At 45.0% G+C, this 16,875-nt stretch overlaps 1 protein-coding gene across 4 annotated transcripts; it reads right to left on the bottom strand.

Annotated features, from left to right (window-relative positions):
• Positions 1 to 973: 973 nt before the first annotated feature.
• LOC112242285 (transcription factor Dp-1) lies at positions 974 to 16,875 on the bottom strand. 4 transcript variants are annotated; one of them, XM_024410251.2, is made up of 12 exons: positions 15,911 to 16,875; positions 13,997 to 14,040; positions 13,813 to 13,879; positions 13,364 to 13,467; positions 10,239 to 10,360; positions 9,887 to 10,052; positions 5,971 to 6,117; positions 5,761 to 5,829; positions 5,481 to 5,632; positions 4,802 to 4,968; positions 4,414 to 4,495; positions 974 to 1,217 (listed from the first exon to the last, which is right to left on the bottom strand). In XM_024410251.2, exons 2-12 carry the CDS (start codon positions 14,006 to 14,008, stop codon positions 1,079 to 1,081), a joined length of 1,227 nt encoding a protein of 408 aa, XP_024266019.1. In that variant the 5' UTR covers positions 14,009 to 14,040; positions 15,911 to 16,875; the 3' UTR covers positions 974 to 1,078. The 4 variants fall into 4 exon arrangements, with proteins under 4 accessions (XP_024266019.1, XP_024266013.1, XP_024266025.1 ...); XM_024410245.2 differs by having other exon boundaries at positions 13,973 to 14,040; XM_024410257.2 differs by having other exon boundaries at positions 16,840 to 16,859.

Genomic DNA, 16,875 nt, shown 5'->3' on the forward strand with positions numbered 1-16,875 from the left:
AGAGAGAGAGAGAGAGAGAGAGAGAGAGAGATACTGAGAGAGAGAGAGAGATACTGAGAGAGAGATACTGAGAGAGAGAGAGAGAGAGAGAGAGAGAGAGAGAGAGAGAGATACTGAGAGAGAGAGAGAGAGAGAGAGAGAGAGAGAGAGAGAGAGATACTGAGAGAGAGAGAGAGAGATACTGAGAGAGAGAGAGAGAGAGAGATACTGAGAGAGAGAGAGAGAGAGAGACTGAGAGAGAGAGAGATACTGAGAGAGAGATACTGAGAGAGAGATACTGAGAGAGAGAGAGATACTGAGACTGAGAGAGAGAGAGAGAGAGATACTGAGAGAGAGATACTGAGAGAGAGATACTGAGAGAGAGAGAGAGATACTGAGAGAGAGAGATACTGAGAGAGAGAGAGAGATACTGAGAGAGAGAGAGAGAGAGAGAGAGAGAGAGAGAGAGAGAGATACTGAGAGAGAGAGAGAGAGAGATACTGAGAGAGAGAGAGAGAGAGAGAGAGAGAGATACTGAGAGAGAGAGAGAGAGATACTGAGAGAGAGAGAGAGAGAGAGAGATACTGAGAGAGAGATACTGAGAGAGAGAGAGAGATACTGAGAGAGAGAGAGAGAGAGAGATACTGAGAGAGAGATACTGAGAGAGAGAGAGAGAGAGATACTGAGAGAGAGAGAGAGAGAGATACTGAGAGAGAGAGAGAGAGAGAGATACTGAGAGAGAGAGAGAGAGAGATACTGAGAGAGAGAGAGAGAGAGAGAGAGAGAGAGAGAGAGAGATACTGAGAGAGAGAGAGAGAGAGATACTGAGAGAGAGAGAGAGAGAGAGATACTGAGAGAGAGAGAGAGAGATACTGAGAGAGAGAGAGAGAGAGATACTGAGAGAGAGAGAGAGAGAGATACTGAGAGAGAGAGAGAGAGAGAGAGAGACTGAGAGAGAGAGAGAGAGAGAGAGAGAGAGAGAGATACTGAGAGATACTGAGAGAGAGAGAGAGAGAGAGAGAGAGAGAGAGAGAGAGAGAGAAGAAGAGGGAGAAAAAGAGACAGACTGCTTGTTCGAGAGGCTTGGCACGGCAGAAAGTTAATCTTCATCGTCGTTCTCGTCGTAGTCGTCCTCCTCGTCATCATCCCCCATGTACGACACGGGGGTCTCAACACGGGAGCTGCTGTAGTGAGAGTCATTAGAGCTGGAGGCCAGGGGACCATCTGCACCGCTGTCACTACAGAGAGATACAGAGGGGGAAGAAGAGAGTAGTAGAGTTAGTAGGGATGTGCATCTTTCCCTTTCAGGACAATTCTATACCTACAGTGGCTTCGTAAAGTATTCAGACCTCATAACTATTTGTTAGGTTACAGCCTTGTTCTTATCACCTCCCTTATTCTATGATAGGTTTTTTCCCCCGTCATCAATCTACACACAATACCCCATAACGACAAAGCAAAAAACAGGTTTACACATTTTTGCTAAGTTATAATTAAAATAATTAACTGAAATATTACATTTACATAAGTATTCAGACCCTTTACTCAGTAGTACTTTGTTGAAGCACCTTTGGCAGCCTCAAGGCTTCTTGGGTATGGCGCTGCAAGCTTGGCACACCTGCATTTGAGAAGTTTCTCACATTCCTCTCTGCAGATCCTCTCAAGCTCTGTCAGCTTAGACGGGGAGCGTTGGTACACAGCTATTTTCAGGTCTCTCCAGAGATGTTCGATCAGGTTCAAGTCCGGGCTCTGGCTGGGTTACTCGCGGATATTCAGAGACTTGTCCCAAAGCCACTGCAGCGTTGTCTTGGCTGTGTGCTTAGGGTCATTGTCCTGTTGGAAGGTGAACCTTCGCCCCAGTCGGAGACCCAGAGCGCTCTGGAGCAGGTTTTAATCAAGGATTTCTCTGTACTTTGCTCTGGAAAACACCAAGCGGGCTACATGATGAATACAGGAGTGGCCTACGTCTGGCCACTCTACCATAAAGGCCTGATTGTTGGAGTGCTGCAGAGATGGCGGTCCTTCTGGAAGGTTCTCCCATCTCCACAGAGGAAGTCTGTCAGAGTGACCATCGGGTTCTTGGTCATCTCCCTGACCAAGGTCGTTCTCCCCCGATTGCTCAGTTTGGCAGGGTGACCAATTCTAGGTAGAGTCTTGGTAGTTCCAAACTTCTTCCATTTAAGAATAATGGAGGCCACTGTGTTCTTGGGGACCTTCAATGCTGCAGACATTTTTTGCTACCTTTCCCCAGATATGTGCCTTGACAAAATCCTGTCTCTGAGCTCTACGGACAATTCCTTCAACCTCAAGGTTTTTGCTCTGACATGCACTGTCAACTGTGGGACATTATATAGACAGGTGTGCACCTTTCCAAATCATGTCTAATCAATTGAATTTACCACAGGTGGACTCCAATCAAGTTGCATAAACATCTCAAGGATGATCAATGGAAACAGGATGCACCTGAGCTCAATTTTGAGTCTCATATCAAAGGGTCTGAATACTTGTGTAAATAAGGTATTTCTGTTTTGTATTTTTAATACATTTGCAAAAATGTCTAAAAACCTGTTTTTTTTCGCTTTCTCATTATGGGGTATCGTGTGTAGATTAGAGATTTTTTAATTTAATTTATTTTAGATACAGGCTGTAATGTAAGAAAATGTGGAAAAAGTCAAGGGGGTCTGAATACTTTCCGAAGGCACTATATCTATACACATGGGCTCTGATACCATACAGGAACTAAACGTTTTAGTTTGATTAGAGAACGAATCGCACAAACATTTGCTGTATAAACACATTCATTTTCCATTCTAAATGAAAATCTGCTGCTGATGGAGCTCGTGAGCTGGATCTGTCTGAGCCGACTACTATGGTGTACGTACTATGTAGGCACCTGATCTGAGCCGACTACTATGGTGTACGTACTATGTAGGCACCTGATCTGAGCCGACTACTATGGTGTACGTACTATGTAGGCACCTGATCTGAGCCGACTACTATGGTGTACGTACTATGTAGGCACCTGAGCTGAGCCGACTACTATGGTGTACGTACTATGTAGGCACCTGAGCTGAGCCGACTACTATGGTGTACGTACTATGTAGGCACCTGAGCTGAGCCGACTACTATGGTCTGTAGGCACCTGAGCTGAGCCGACTACTATGGTGTACGTACTATGTAGGCACCTGATCTGAGCCGACTACTATGGTGTACGTACTATGTAGGCACCTGAGCTGAGCCGACTACTATGGTGTACGGGCACCTGAGCTGAGCCAACTTCTATGGTGTACATACACTAGCTGAGCCGAGGCACCTGGCACCTGAGCTGAGCCGACTACTATGGTGTACATACTATGTAGGCACCTGAGCTGAGCCGACTACTATGGTGTACGTACTATGTAGGCACTTGAGCTGAGCCGACTACTATGGTGTACATACTATGTAGGCACCTGAGCTGAGCGCCGACTAGGCACCTGAGCTGAGCCGACTATGGTGTACGTACTATGTAGGCACCTGAGCTGAGCCGACTACTATAGTGTACGTACTATGTAGGCACCTGAGCTGAGCCATAAGGGAGACAAAGCATCTACCACTCACTACCACTATCGGCTTAGGTGTGGCAATGTAGCCCATTTTGTCCCCACACTCTGGTTCTGAAATCACCCTCACTCACTAATTAACTTGTCATTTTTGCAGATTGTGTTTGAGCTAGTAACATATCAATATTTATTATTTACAAATTACACGTCCCACTACCAAAACAATTGCTAATGGTGAACCTGAACAATCAAAATAAAATCTATTGTAAGCCCCGTTCAGCAGGTATAGCCAGATGACTTGTCTCCGGGACGATTACTTTTTATTTCTGGTAAAACACTATTTTCAACAACGCATAGATAACAATCAACTAATTACACAGGTTGTCACTCAACTAATAAAGCCTAATATCACGCAAGACATTTTAGCATTTGAATGCGTAAGCTGCTGCGCAATGTGCAAGATCAGGAACAGGCCTTTTACCTCCCGTTGGTCAGTGTGCAAAGCTGGGCACAGTGCGCAGTTTGACTAGCCTACCAATATTCCCTGAGGTTGTTCAGCAGGCAAAAGGTCTTGTAGATCAATGACTGTCAACACAGTTACATGCAGTTCCACACTGAAGGAGAGGAAGCATCAGTTCTCACAAGAGATGATGTAATATGGCGCATGTAATATGAGCTAAAGAAATGTGTGAACTGCTGATTCGTAACGTTTGTATCGATTTTCTGACGGCTACATTTGGATCGGGCTGGGGTCCACGGACTGATGCACTTGTATCTTAAACATTTGAATCGGGGACCGATGCGTATTGGTGAATTGTTACCTCCCTAAGAGTTACCATATATTTCTATGTGAAAGTGCAGATGGCAAGCCTGACTAAAGAGGAGAGAGACTCACCTGCCCTGGCCGTGATGGCGCCGCCCGTTGGTGGAGGATCCTCCAGTGATGTAGACGTTACTGATGGGACCCTGGGCCATCTCTGTGACAGACAGTAGTACACACATTCACATTGTCGGAACTAGAAGCACAAGCATTTCGCTACACTCGCATTAACATCTGCTAACCATGTGTATGTGACAAATTTGATTTGATATAGACCTTAGAGAGAACCACACAGGCCCTTGTTTCTCATAGCCAATGTACCCCGAATTGTCACCGTTTTACAATGCCCAATTCACTTACTTTAATAGAGATTGTGTGTAGCTCGATGACTCAAGCTATGACAGATGATTTGGGCATGAAGTTTAAGTATGCGCTATGACCCCTGATCCCTATGACCTCTGACCTGTGACGTAGGGCTCCAGGGCTTTGGGCACCAGGCTGCGTGCCACCTTCAGGTCCTCCGGGGAACATTTGCCCACCTCCAGGCCACAGGCCATGCCCATACGCTTCAGCACCTCAATATCATCGTGGATCTCAAACATGTTGTCGAAGTTAAACAGGTACTCAAACCTGAACACAGCAGAATGGGAGAGGAAGAAATTAAGACTATAATAGCATGGATAGAACATGAATAAATTCAGTCACTCACTCGTCACTGGCATACACCAACACACACACAGTCACTCACTTGTCACTGGCATACACCAACACACACACAGTCACTCACTTGTCACTGGCATACACCAACACACACACAGTCACTCACTTGTCACTGGCATACACCAACACACACACACAGTCACTCACTTGTCACTGGCATACACCAACACACACACAGTCACTCACTTGTCACTGGCATACACCAACACACACACAGTCACTCACTTGTCACTGGCATACACCAACACACACACAGTCACTCACTTGTCACTGGCATACACCAACACACACACACAGTCACTCACTTGTCACTGGCATACACCAACACACACACAGTCACTCACTCGTCACTGGCATACACCAACACACACACAGTCACTCACTTGTCACTGGCATACACCAACACACACACAGTCACTCACTTGTCGTTTGAGATGCTACAGTCGATGACTGTCTTCTTGCTGGTGTTGATGATGATGAAGGGGAGGTGGATGAGAGAGTTGGGGGGCGGAGGTCTGTTGGCCTGCTGTTCCGTCTGTCTGTTCCGCTGCACCAGGTTCTTAAAGGCTATTTGCTGCAGGAGAGGAACATCACGGAGAGAACGTTAGAATAACGTTAAGTCAACCCGTGGTCCTGTATTTTATGCTTCCCTTAATCATTGATTGTATTGTCGTCTATGAGGCAGGCTTGTCCTATGATCACCTGTAATATGAGTTCTTGGAGTTGTGACTGCTTCTGCTTGATTCTCTCCAGTCGCCTTTGTCTCTCCACCTACAAAGGAAGAGCAGAACGCAGACAGGGTGTCAGAGCATAAGAGAAAAGGGGGAGTGAGGAGAGTTCATAGTTGGCCAGGTGTGTGTGTGTGTGTGTGTGTGTGTGTGTGTGTGTGTGTGTGTGTGCGCATAGACTTACCTCTAGGTTCTGGCACTCCTGGGCTGAGTTGGTAGGCAGACCAATCCACTTGATCTCTTTCTTCTCTTTAGAGATGATGTTCATGGCCATGAGCACGTTGAGCGCGTCATACACACGCCGTCTGATGTTCTTCTGGTCGTACACATGCTACAAGGAGAGGGGGAAGAGGTTCATCTCTGACTTTGATTCCTGTGTGTATGCAGAGAGCTTACAATGGATTTGTGAGGTGATTTCGTAAGAAAACCAGTGTCCTAAAGCCTAATTTACAACTTCCGTGCCGTCTACCTCCCGGAATGTCCGCACATGGATTTCAAAATCACAGCAGAAGTTTTCAAGGAGGTGAATGTGGACGCAAAACCCTGTGTGGACGAGAGAGGACGTTTGATGTCCAAACACTGAAGCGGTAGTAGCGCAAGTAAATTAGGCTTGAGGAAGACCCTATCAGAGAATCTTTTTTTTCCTAAACAGGTTTGTTGTGTCTGTCAAATTGGGACGTCATAAAGAGGTTTGTTTTGTCTGAGCGATGCCACAATGATGTGTTCTGTCTGACAGAAAGTGATAGTAAAGTTCTGTAAGAGAGAGGGGTGTCATAATGAGGAGTTCTGTAAGAGAGTGATGCCATAATGAGGTGTTCTGTCAGAGAGAGGGGTGTCATAATGAGGAGTTCTGTAAGAGAGTGATGTGATAATGAGGTGTTCTGTCAGAGAGTAGGGTGTCATAATGAGGTCTGTAAGAGAGTGATGCCATAATGAGGTGTTCCATCAGAGAGAGGGGGGTCATAATGAGGAGGTCTGTAAGAGAGTGATGCCATAATGAGGTGTTCTGTCAGAGAGAGGTGTGTATTTTTCTGTGTTTAATCACGATTGCTGTTAACAGACTAGTTGAATGATGGCCAACGTCAAATTGGCTAGCTAGCTAACAACAGATCACATCAATATGGATAGTTAACAAGCCAACTTTCAGGGGATGAACTAGGTGGCTATATTTGCTTGCTATCTATAGTGGAGACGACAGTAGTCCGACTGACAACTTTACCAGGACGAGGACTTGCCAATGTCAAGCTCTTTCCAAAAGCCTCATCTCTGATGAAACAAGCTAAATGACACGTTATTTGCTTAGCTACCTAGCTACAATGCCAAATGGATAGGCTACCCTCACATATCTGAAAACACATGAACAACTGATGTTTACTGATCATGAAAAGCATGCAGTTACTTGCTGTATAACGGATGTTAAAGATAAATGTGGAATAACCGGAAATGTGTAGTTCAGACTATGCTTTTCAAATCAATTCAAATTGTATTAGTCACATGCGCCGAATACAACAGGTATTTCACCTTACAGTGAAATGCTTACTTACGAGCCCCTAAACCACAACGCAATTAAAAAATATGGAAAATAATAAATAAAAGTAACAAGTAATTAAAAGAGCAGCAGTAAAACAACAATAGCGAGACTATATACAGGGGGGTACTGGTACAGAGTCAATTGTGTGGGGGCACCAGTTAGTTGAGGTAATATGTACATGTAGGTAGAGTTACTAAAGTGACTATGCATAGATGATAACAGAGAGCAGCAGTGGTGTAAAAGAGGGGGGTCAATGCAAATAGTCTGGGTAGCCATTTGATTAGATGTTCAGGAGTCTTATGGCTTGGGGGCAGAAGCTGTTCAGAAGCCTCTTGGACCAAGACTTGGCGCTCCGGTACAGTCTATGACTTGGGTGGCTGGAGTCTTTGACAATTTTTAGGGCCTTCCTCTGACACCGCCTGGTATAGAGGTCCTGGACGGCAGGAAGCTTGGCTCCAGTGATGTACTGGGCCGTACGCACGACCCTCTGTAGTGCCGTGTGGTCGGAGGCCGAGCAGTTGCCTGGCAGTTACCATACCAGGCAATGATGCAACCATGCTCTCGATGGTGCAGATGTAGAACATTTTGAGGATCTGAGGACCCATGCCAAATATTTTCAGTTTCCTGAGGGGGAATAGGTTTTTTCGTGTCCTCTTCACGGCTGTCTTGGTGTGCTTGGACCATGATTGTTGGTGATGTGCTCTCAACCTGCTCCACTGCAGCCCCGTCGATGAGAATGGGGGTGCGCTCGGTCCTCTTTTTCCTGTAGTCCACAATCATCTCGTTGATCACGTTGAGGGAGAGGTTGTTGTCCTGGCTGACCTCCTCCCTATAGGCTGTCTAGTCATTGTTGGTGATCAGCCCTACCACTGTTGTGTCATCGACAAACTTAATGATGGTGTTGGAGTCGTGCCTGGCCGTGCAGTCACGAGTGAACAGGGAGTACAGGAGGGGATTGAGCACGAACCCCTGAGGGGCCCTTGTGTTGAGGATCAACGTGGCGGATGTGTTGTTACCTACCCTTACCACCTGGGAGTTGCCCATCAGGAAGTCTAGAATCCAGTTGCAGAGGGAGGTGTTTAGTCTCAGGGTCCTTAGCTTATTGATGAGCTTTGAGGGCACTATGGTGTTGAACGCTGAGCTGTAGTCAAAGAATAGCATACTCACATAGGTGTTCCTTTTGTCCAGGTGGGAAAGGGCAGTGTGGAGTGCAATATAGATTGCATCGTCTGTGAATCTGTTGGGGCAATATGCAAATTGGAGTGGGTCTAGGGTTTCTGGGATAATGGTGTTGATGTGAGCCATGACCAGCCTTTCAGAGCACTTCATGGCTACAGAAGTGAGTGATACAGGTCGGTAGTCATTTTGGCAGGTTACCTTAGTGTTCTTGGGCACAGGCACTATGGTGGTCTGCTTAAAACATGTTGGTATTACTGACTCGGGCAGGGAGAGGTTGAAAATGTCAGTGAAGACACTTGCCAGCTAGTCAGCGTATGCTCGCAGTACACATCCTGGTAATCCATCTGGCCTTGTGAATATTGACCTGTTTAAAGGTCTTACTCACATCGGCTGTGGAGAGCGTGATCACAGTCTTCCGGAACAGCTGGTGCTCTCATGCATGTTTCAAAATTATTTGCCTAGAAGCAAGCATAAAATTAGTTTAACTCGTATGGAAGGCTCGTGTCACTGGGCAGCTCACGGCTGTGCTTCCCTTTGTAGTCTGTAATGGTTTGCAAGCCCTGCCACATCCGATGAGCATCAGAATTGTGTAGTACAATTCGATCGTTGTCCTGTATTGACGCTTTGCCTGTTTGATGGTTTGTCAGAGGGCATAGCGGGATTTCTTATAAGCTTCCGGGTTAGAGTTCCGCACCTTTAGCTCAGTGCGGATGTTGCCTGTAATCCATGGCTTCTGGTTGGAGTATGTACGTACGGTCACTGTGGGGACGACATAATGCAATCTCTATTGCACTCCACACTGCCCTTTCCCACCTGGACAAAAGGAACACCTATGTGAGAATGCTATTCTTTGACTACAGCTCGGCGTTCAGCACCATAGTGCCCTCAAAGCTCATCAATAAGCTAAGGACCCTGGGACTAAACACCTCCCAATGACGACGTCATTGATGCACTTATTGATGAAGCCAATGACTGATGAGGTGTACTCCTCAATGCCATCTGAGGAATCCCGGAACATATTCCAGTCTGTGCTAGCAAAACAGACCTGTAGTTTAGCATCTGCTTTATCTGACCCGGTTTTTATTGATAGATATTCAATAGATGATATTAACACCAAATAGTTATTAAATTGATTTAACAATCCCTTGAAAATGGCATGTAGTTGTCAATGGTTTTAACAGAGCTAAGGGTCTTCTTGACCCTCAGCAGCAAAATCGAACACTCTGCACTGTATTGTCACGTTTTATTGACGAGGACCTAATCAGTCAGACAGAATGTGCGATGTCATAATGGAGAATTCTACCTGGGAAAAAGGGATGTCATAAATACCTCCCCTGCCTGCTCTGAGGTATAGCCCTATGCAGTGTGTGCATACAGCTTCAGTACTCACTGAGTCGTTGGGGGAGATGTGGTTGTCTGCAGCGCTGAACTCCGCCACCAGCTCGTCTGCCACCTCGTTGTAGGTGGTTACACCTTTCTTCTGCACCTTCTCACACACCTTCATGGAGAAATGTCTCAGGCCCTTGCCATTCTTCTCCCCCTTCTTACCACGCTTCCTGTGGACAAAGAAGTGATCAAAAAGCTGTTTACTTCTAGATTCCACTGGTATATCGCACACAGAAGCACACAATACCTAAACACCTAAAACCAGCTAGGTGCTCAAATAGCTTCTCTATCAATGAACAGAGAGGAGGGGGTGCATCTTAAGTGACCTGCCAGGATGTGGGGGGGTAGTGACTCACCCCGAGGACCATGGCGATGCGTCGGCCGGCTGGCTCTGTGTGAGGAACTGGGAGTTGGGTGTTTGAGGGCTGTTCACAAGTATGGCACTGGAAACACTGGGCCTCTGGGGCGTACCAATCACCTACAGGGAGTGGGGGGGTGGGAAGAGAGGGCCCAACCATTTCAGTTTTAGAGTAAAATTGAAAATCTTTATTATTTCCCATAGAGCAACTTGCTTTGCACCAAGCAGTCATCATACAGTACATATACCTACAACAGTGCAATTTGATTTATTTATTTATTTATTTTATTTTACCTTTATTTAACCAGGTAGACAAGTTGAGAACAAGTTCTCATTTACAATTGCGACCTGGCCAAGATAAAGCAAAGCAGTTCGACAGATACAACGACACAGAGTTACACATGGAGTAAAACAAACATACAGTCAATAATACAGTATAAACAAGTCTATATACAATGTGAGCAAATGAGGTGAGAAGGGAGATAAAGGCAAAAAAGGCCATGGTGGCAAAGTAAATACAATATAGCAAGTAAAACACTGGAATGGTAGTTTTGTAATGGAAGAATGTGCAAAGTAGAAATAAAAATAATGGGGTGCAAAGGAGCAAAATAAATAAATAAAAATTAAATACAGTTGGGAAAGAGGTAGTTGTTTGGGCTAAATTATAGGTGGGCTATGTACAGGTGCAGTAATCTGTGAGCTGCTCTGACAGTTGGTGCTTAAAGCTAGTGAGGGAGATAAGTGTTTCCAGTTTCAGAGATTTTTGTAGTTCGTTCCAGTCATTGGCAGCAGAGAACTGGAAGGAGAGGCGGCCAAAGAAAGAATTGGTTTTGGGGGTGACTAGAGAGATATACCTGCTGGAGCGTGTGCTACAGGTGGGAGATGCTATGGTGACCAGCGAGCTGAGATAAGGGGGACTTTACCTAGCAGGGTCTTGTAGATGACATGGAGCCAGTGGGTTTGGCGACGAGTATGAAGCGAGGGCCAGCCAACGAGAGCGTACAGGTCGCAATGGTGGGTAGTATATGGGGCTTTGGTGACAAAACAGATTGCACTGTGATAGACTGCATCCAATTTGTTGAGTAGGTTATTGGAGGCTATTTTGTAAATGACATCGCCAAAGTCGAGGATTGGTAGGATGGTCAGTTTTACAAGGGTATGTTTGGCAGCATGAGTGAAGGATGCTTTGTTGCGAAATAGGAAGCCAATTCTAGATTTAACTTTGGATTGGAGATGTTTGATATGGGTCTGGAAGGAGAGTTTACAGTCTAACCAGACACCTAAGTATTTGTAGTTGTCCACGTATTCTAAGTCAGAGCCGTCCAGAGTAGTGATGTTGGACAGGCGGGTAGGTGCAGGTAGCGATCGGTTGAAGAGCATGCATTTAGTTTTACTTGTATTTAAGAGCAATTGGAGGCCACGGAAGGAGAGTTGTATGGCATTGACGCTTGCCTGGAGGGTTGTTAACACAGTGTCCAAAGAAGGGCCGGAAGTATACAGAATGGTGTCGTCTGCATAGAGGTGGATCAGAGACTCACCAGCAGCAAGAGCGACCTCATTGATGTATACAGAGAAGAGAGTCGGTCCAAGAATTGAACCCTGTGGCACCCCCATAGAGACTGCCAGAGGTCCGGACAGCAGACCCTCCGATTTGACACACTGAACTCTATCAGAGAAGTAGTTGGTGAACCAGGCGAGGCAATCATTTGAGAAACCAAGGCTGTCGAGTCTGCCGATGAGGATGTGGTGATTGACAGAGTCGAAAGCCTTGGCCAGATCAATGAATACGGCTGCACCGTAATGTTTCTTATCGATGGCGGTTAAGATATCGTTTAGGACCTTGAGCGTGGCTGAGGTGCACCCATGACCAGCTCTGAAACCAGATTGCATAGCAGAGAAGGTATGGTGAGATTCGAAATGGTCGGTAATCTGTTTGTTGACTTGGCTTTCGAAGACCTTAGAAAGGCACGGTAGGATAGATATAGGTCTGTAGCAGTTTGGGTCAAGAGTGTCCCCCCTTTGAAGAGGGGATGACCGCAGCTGCTTTCCAATCTTTGGGAATCTCAGACGACACGAAAGAGAGGTTGAACAGGCTAGTAATAGGGGTGGCAACAATTTCGGCAGATAATTTTAGAAAGAAAGGGTCCAGATTGTCTAGCCCGGCTGATTTGTAGGGGTCCAGATTTTGCAGCTCTTTCAGAACATCAGCTGAATGGATTTGGGAAAAGGAGAAATGGGGAAGGCTTGGGCGAGTTGCTGTTGGGGGTGCAGTGCTGTTGACCGGGGTAGGAGTAGCCAGGTGGAAAGCATGGCCAGCCGTAGAAAAATGCTTATTGAAATTCTCAATTATGGTGGATTTATCAGTGGTGACAGTGTTTCCTATCTTCAGTGCAGTGGGCAGCTGGGAGGAGGTGTTCTTATTCTCCATGGACTTTACAGTGTCCCAGAACTTTTTTGAGTTAGTGTTGCAGGAAGCAAATTTCTGCTTGAAAAAGCTAGCCTTGGCTTTTCTAACTGCCTGTGTATAATGGTTTCTATCTGAACTGACTCTCGACATCACGGTGTGACAAGTGTGTCTCCCTCAAGACCAGCAGGAAAGATGGAAAGAGCATTATGCAGAATCATAATGTACCAAGTGCCTGTGGTGGAGTGAATCTACTTTGGGGTGATAAGGTGAAGAGAACTTCCTGCTTATAGTTGTTATGGGAGGCAGGCCAGGTAGGTGATGCATTCCACTGTCTACGGGCTGGTCATCGGGTTATGCATAAGCTGTTCCCCATTATATATTATATATTACCATGTATGTAATGGGATGATGGGAGTAATCCTGCTGACTGCAGAGGTTGATCAGCTTAGGCTCACCCCCCGGTCATGTCACAATGATAATGGATGGGGCTTAGACACCATGGATTCTGTGTGTGGTTTAAACTGTGTAGAGATTTCAGCAAGTGTATTTAAGTGGTGAGCTTGCAGTTAAGAAGGTTGTGCTTGCAATGTCTGAGAGCAAATAACAACCTGCACTCTACCACACTGTGTCAAAATAAAATACTTTGTCATCAAGTCTGTGGTTGAAATATTTCTGTGGTAGATGCAATAGGGGGCCTGGGAAACGGACATACTCACCATGTGTGGAGCAATGTTGACATTGGAGGGCCCCAGGGTTTTAGGCAGTAGTTGTTTAGCCATGGGGATTGACACAGGATGGACAGCAACCAGAGACAGGACACCTGAGAGGGGACAGAGTCAACACTAGGGTTACCTGGAACCACTGTCCACAAAATGGCTGCCTCTTTTCATATCCAGTTCGCAGGTAGATGGCTTCAGGGGACAGGAGGCCCTATAGGATGCAAGCTTACTGACCCAAAGGAAATTCTGAGTGTACCCAGAATCTATAGAACACCTGTCTGATAATGGAGCCTATGATTAGATGTGCAGAATGTTTTCAAATGAGTAAAATGAGATGAGCTACATCTGTGCAGTCTCATTGCCCCCTGCTGTTGAGTTGAGACATATCTGACAGAGACCGGTATTGAATGAAACCGATCTGGAACACAACACACTGTTTTGCTCACCTTTACTAGGACTCCGATTCTGGTCAATGAAAACCTTCAATTCTCCATTGGTTTCCATCAGACCAACCTGTGGGAAAGACCATCATCAACATCTATTCCAGTAAAATCTCAACTGCTGGTCTCTATATTGAATCAGGACCAGCATGGAAAAACACTGCACCTGGTTGTCTCTGATCAGACTCACATCTTTGGCCATTATCCTCCTCTGATATGTCACCAATTACTTTCCTGAAACAGAGAGCAACCATGATGGAGCCGGATGTCTAATGAAATGATCCACTCACAGTGTGGTGAAAAAGGTGCAACAGTGACTCTTCAACCTAAGGAGGCTGAAGAAATTTGGCTTGTCACCTAAAACCCTCACAAACTTTCACAGATGCACAATTGAGAGAATCCTGTCCGGCTGTACCACCGCCTGGTACGGCAACTGCACCGCCCTCAACTGCAAGGCTCTCCAGCGGGTGGTGCGGTCTGCACAACGCATCACCGAGGCCAAACTACCTGCCCTCCAGGATACCTATAGCACCCGATGTCGCAGGAAGGCCATAAAGTTCATCAATGACAACAACCACCCGAGCCACTGCCTGTTCACCCCGCTATCATCCAGAAGGCGAGGTCAGTACAGGTGCATCAAAGCTGGGACCGAGAGACTGAAAAACAGCTTCTATCTCAAGGCCATCAGACTGTTAAACAGCCACCACTAACATTGAGTGGCTGCTGCCAACACAGGTGCATCAAAACTGGGACTGAGAGACTGAAAAACAGCCATCACTAACAGAGAGGCTGCTGCCTACTTACAGACTTGAATCATTGCCCACTTTTATAAATGGATCACTAGTCACATTAAATAATGCGACTTTAATGTTAACATATCTTACATTACTCATCTCATATGTATATACTATTTTATACCATCGTGCCTATGCCGCTCAGTCATCCACATATTTATATGTACATATTCTTATTCCATCCCTTTAGATCTGTGTATTAGGTAGTTGTTGTGGAATTGTTAGATCACTTGTTAGATATTACTGCACTGTCAGAACTAGAAGCACAAACATATGTGACCAATAAAATGTCAATTTGATTTGGTTTAGAGCTCTGGAATTGTAGCCGTCTGGGTGTATAGAATATTTACACTGCTGGAAAACAAACGATTTTAAATTGGGGTTAACCTGCTTAAAATTCCATCAGGTCAGGGTGGCATTGGAGAAAGTAGACTGGCTTTGGCATGGAGAGCAAAAAAACTAAATCGTGATTTGCATTAAAAAAAAAAAACATTTAATCCCTCACCGTGTGTGACAGTTGTATAGGCCTATGGGTGTTATGGGACAGTTCACAATCCCTGATATAACCATTTTCTTCACAGGCAAACTATTGCACATTTATACGAACTGCATATTATACATGAAATGTTTGCAAAGGCAGGCAGCAGATTGCGTTATTGATCAAGAAGCAAAGTCTGCCTGTTTATAAGCAACATAGCTATTGCACAAAAGCACCACTAGCTGGCTACAGCCTCGCTATTGCCAGAACAAAAACATTACTAGTCGACTAAATTATCTTTGCAAGTCAACTTCGATTGAATATTCCAAAGTGCTGAGACTGGTCCGCTGTGATGAGTATCAGACATTCATGTTTTAATATCTATGATATCTTATCGTAACTTTCATAATTTCATCAAACTGTAAGGCCTAACGTTAGTAGGTGTTGACCACGTCCTAGACCCGAAATTCCCCACGAAGTTTACAAGCAGAGCAGAAATTGCTAGCCAGTTTACAACAATAAAAAGGTGCCTGGATGGCTGATTACTTGTCGTAATGAGAATTTGTTTCCATTTACCACCCTGCGATGACTAGCTAGCTCGCACAAGGGACTAACTGATGCTAGCTATCTACCCAACATTAGTGATATTACAGGCTAGCTAACATTAGCTAATTCATTGAGGCACGTTTTGAGACGATTCCGAGTGCAAAACGATTGTGTACAAGAAAACTGATCCAATTTGATATTATGTGGTTATACTAATAGAAGCTAACATGCATTTGCAAGCAGGAATGACCGAGCAATTAAAAGGTTTAACTTGAAGTGCACTTACAAGTGCACTCTTTTCTTCTGCTTCTTCGGCGGCTGTTTTTGTTGGCATCGAGGACAGAGGAAGAGGAGGTCTAAATCCCTATCGCCAAACAGGAAACAAAACTAGACGCCAAATGATCGTGATTCTGGAATAATAGCTAGCTAATTACATTTAGGTTTCTAAGCAACCCAATAATCCTCGCATCAGACAGATGTTTTATTGCGGAGCATACATGGAATTACAGTTAGTCAGCTTTCTGGTCAATCATGTCTCAATCTCAAAATGGATGCTTTTCAAAGTAACCTCGCTAGTCACCTAGCTTGCTAATAACTATGAATAATATTACTCGCGCTTGAAGGCCACGGGCGATAAAATAAAAAGTTAATGTATAGCTAGTTATAACAAAGCTTAAATAAAACGTGCCATTAATAAGTGGTCGAAAAGCGAAGACTGGAAGAGTAAGCTTTAGCCAGCGCAAACCACTGCCTGAGGATATTATAACGGTAACGTTATTTAGAGAATATATCTGCAAACATAACTAATATAAAACGGCATAAATGTTAGCTAGCTACGTTTGCAATTCTTAACAAACATGCGAGCGAAAGATATACAGTTATATAACTGGTTAGTTACAAGAGCACGACTAATATTTTGATGATCAGTTGACGGATAAATTAGTTGGTATAAACAACGGGAAGTAGCTACAGTAGTAGCATGCTAGACAACTCGGTCAATGCACTAAATTAGCAGTAGCAAATGGTTAGCTTACTTGCTAACATAACAAGCTACCTCCAACTTTTAAAGCAGGTAGGCTATTATATCGCTAACTAGATAGACAAATCCTCCTTTCGCATGTCACGTTAATAAATGTCCCCCTTTCAATCGACAACGACCAAAAGGCTATTGACTTTGTTAGTAGTAAACTCGAAATTCCTCTTAAGCAGTTTTACCATCCTTTCTCTCAAACCAATCTTGGCGGTGTCTAA

The sequence above is a fragment of the Oncorhynchus tshawytscha genome, linkage group LG03, assembly GCF_018296145.1.
Source record: "Oncorhynchus tshawytscha isolate Ot180627B linkage group LG03, Otsh_v2.0, whole genome shotgun sequence".
In the NCBI taxonomy this organism is placed as follows: Eukaryota; Metazoa; Chordata; class Actinopteri; order Salmoniformes; family Salmonidae; genus Oncorhynchus; species Oncorhynchus tshawytscha.

Coding starts and splice junctions, on each gene's coding strand:
- LOC112242285 (XM_042319892.1), bottom strand. CDS start 15,958: ATGCCAACAAAAACAGCCGCCGAAGAAGCAGAAGAAAAGAGTGCACTT. Junction 5,830..5,970: donor AGGAGTGCCAGAACCTAGAG/GTAAGTCTATGC, acceptor CTTCCTTTGTAG/GTGGAGAGACAAAGGCGACT. Junction 4,496..4,801: donor CCTGGAGCCCTACGTCACAG/GTCAGAGGTCAT, acceptor TGTCTGTCACAG/AGATGGCCCAGGGTCCCATC.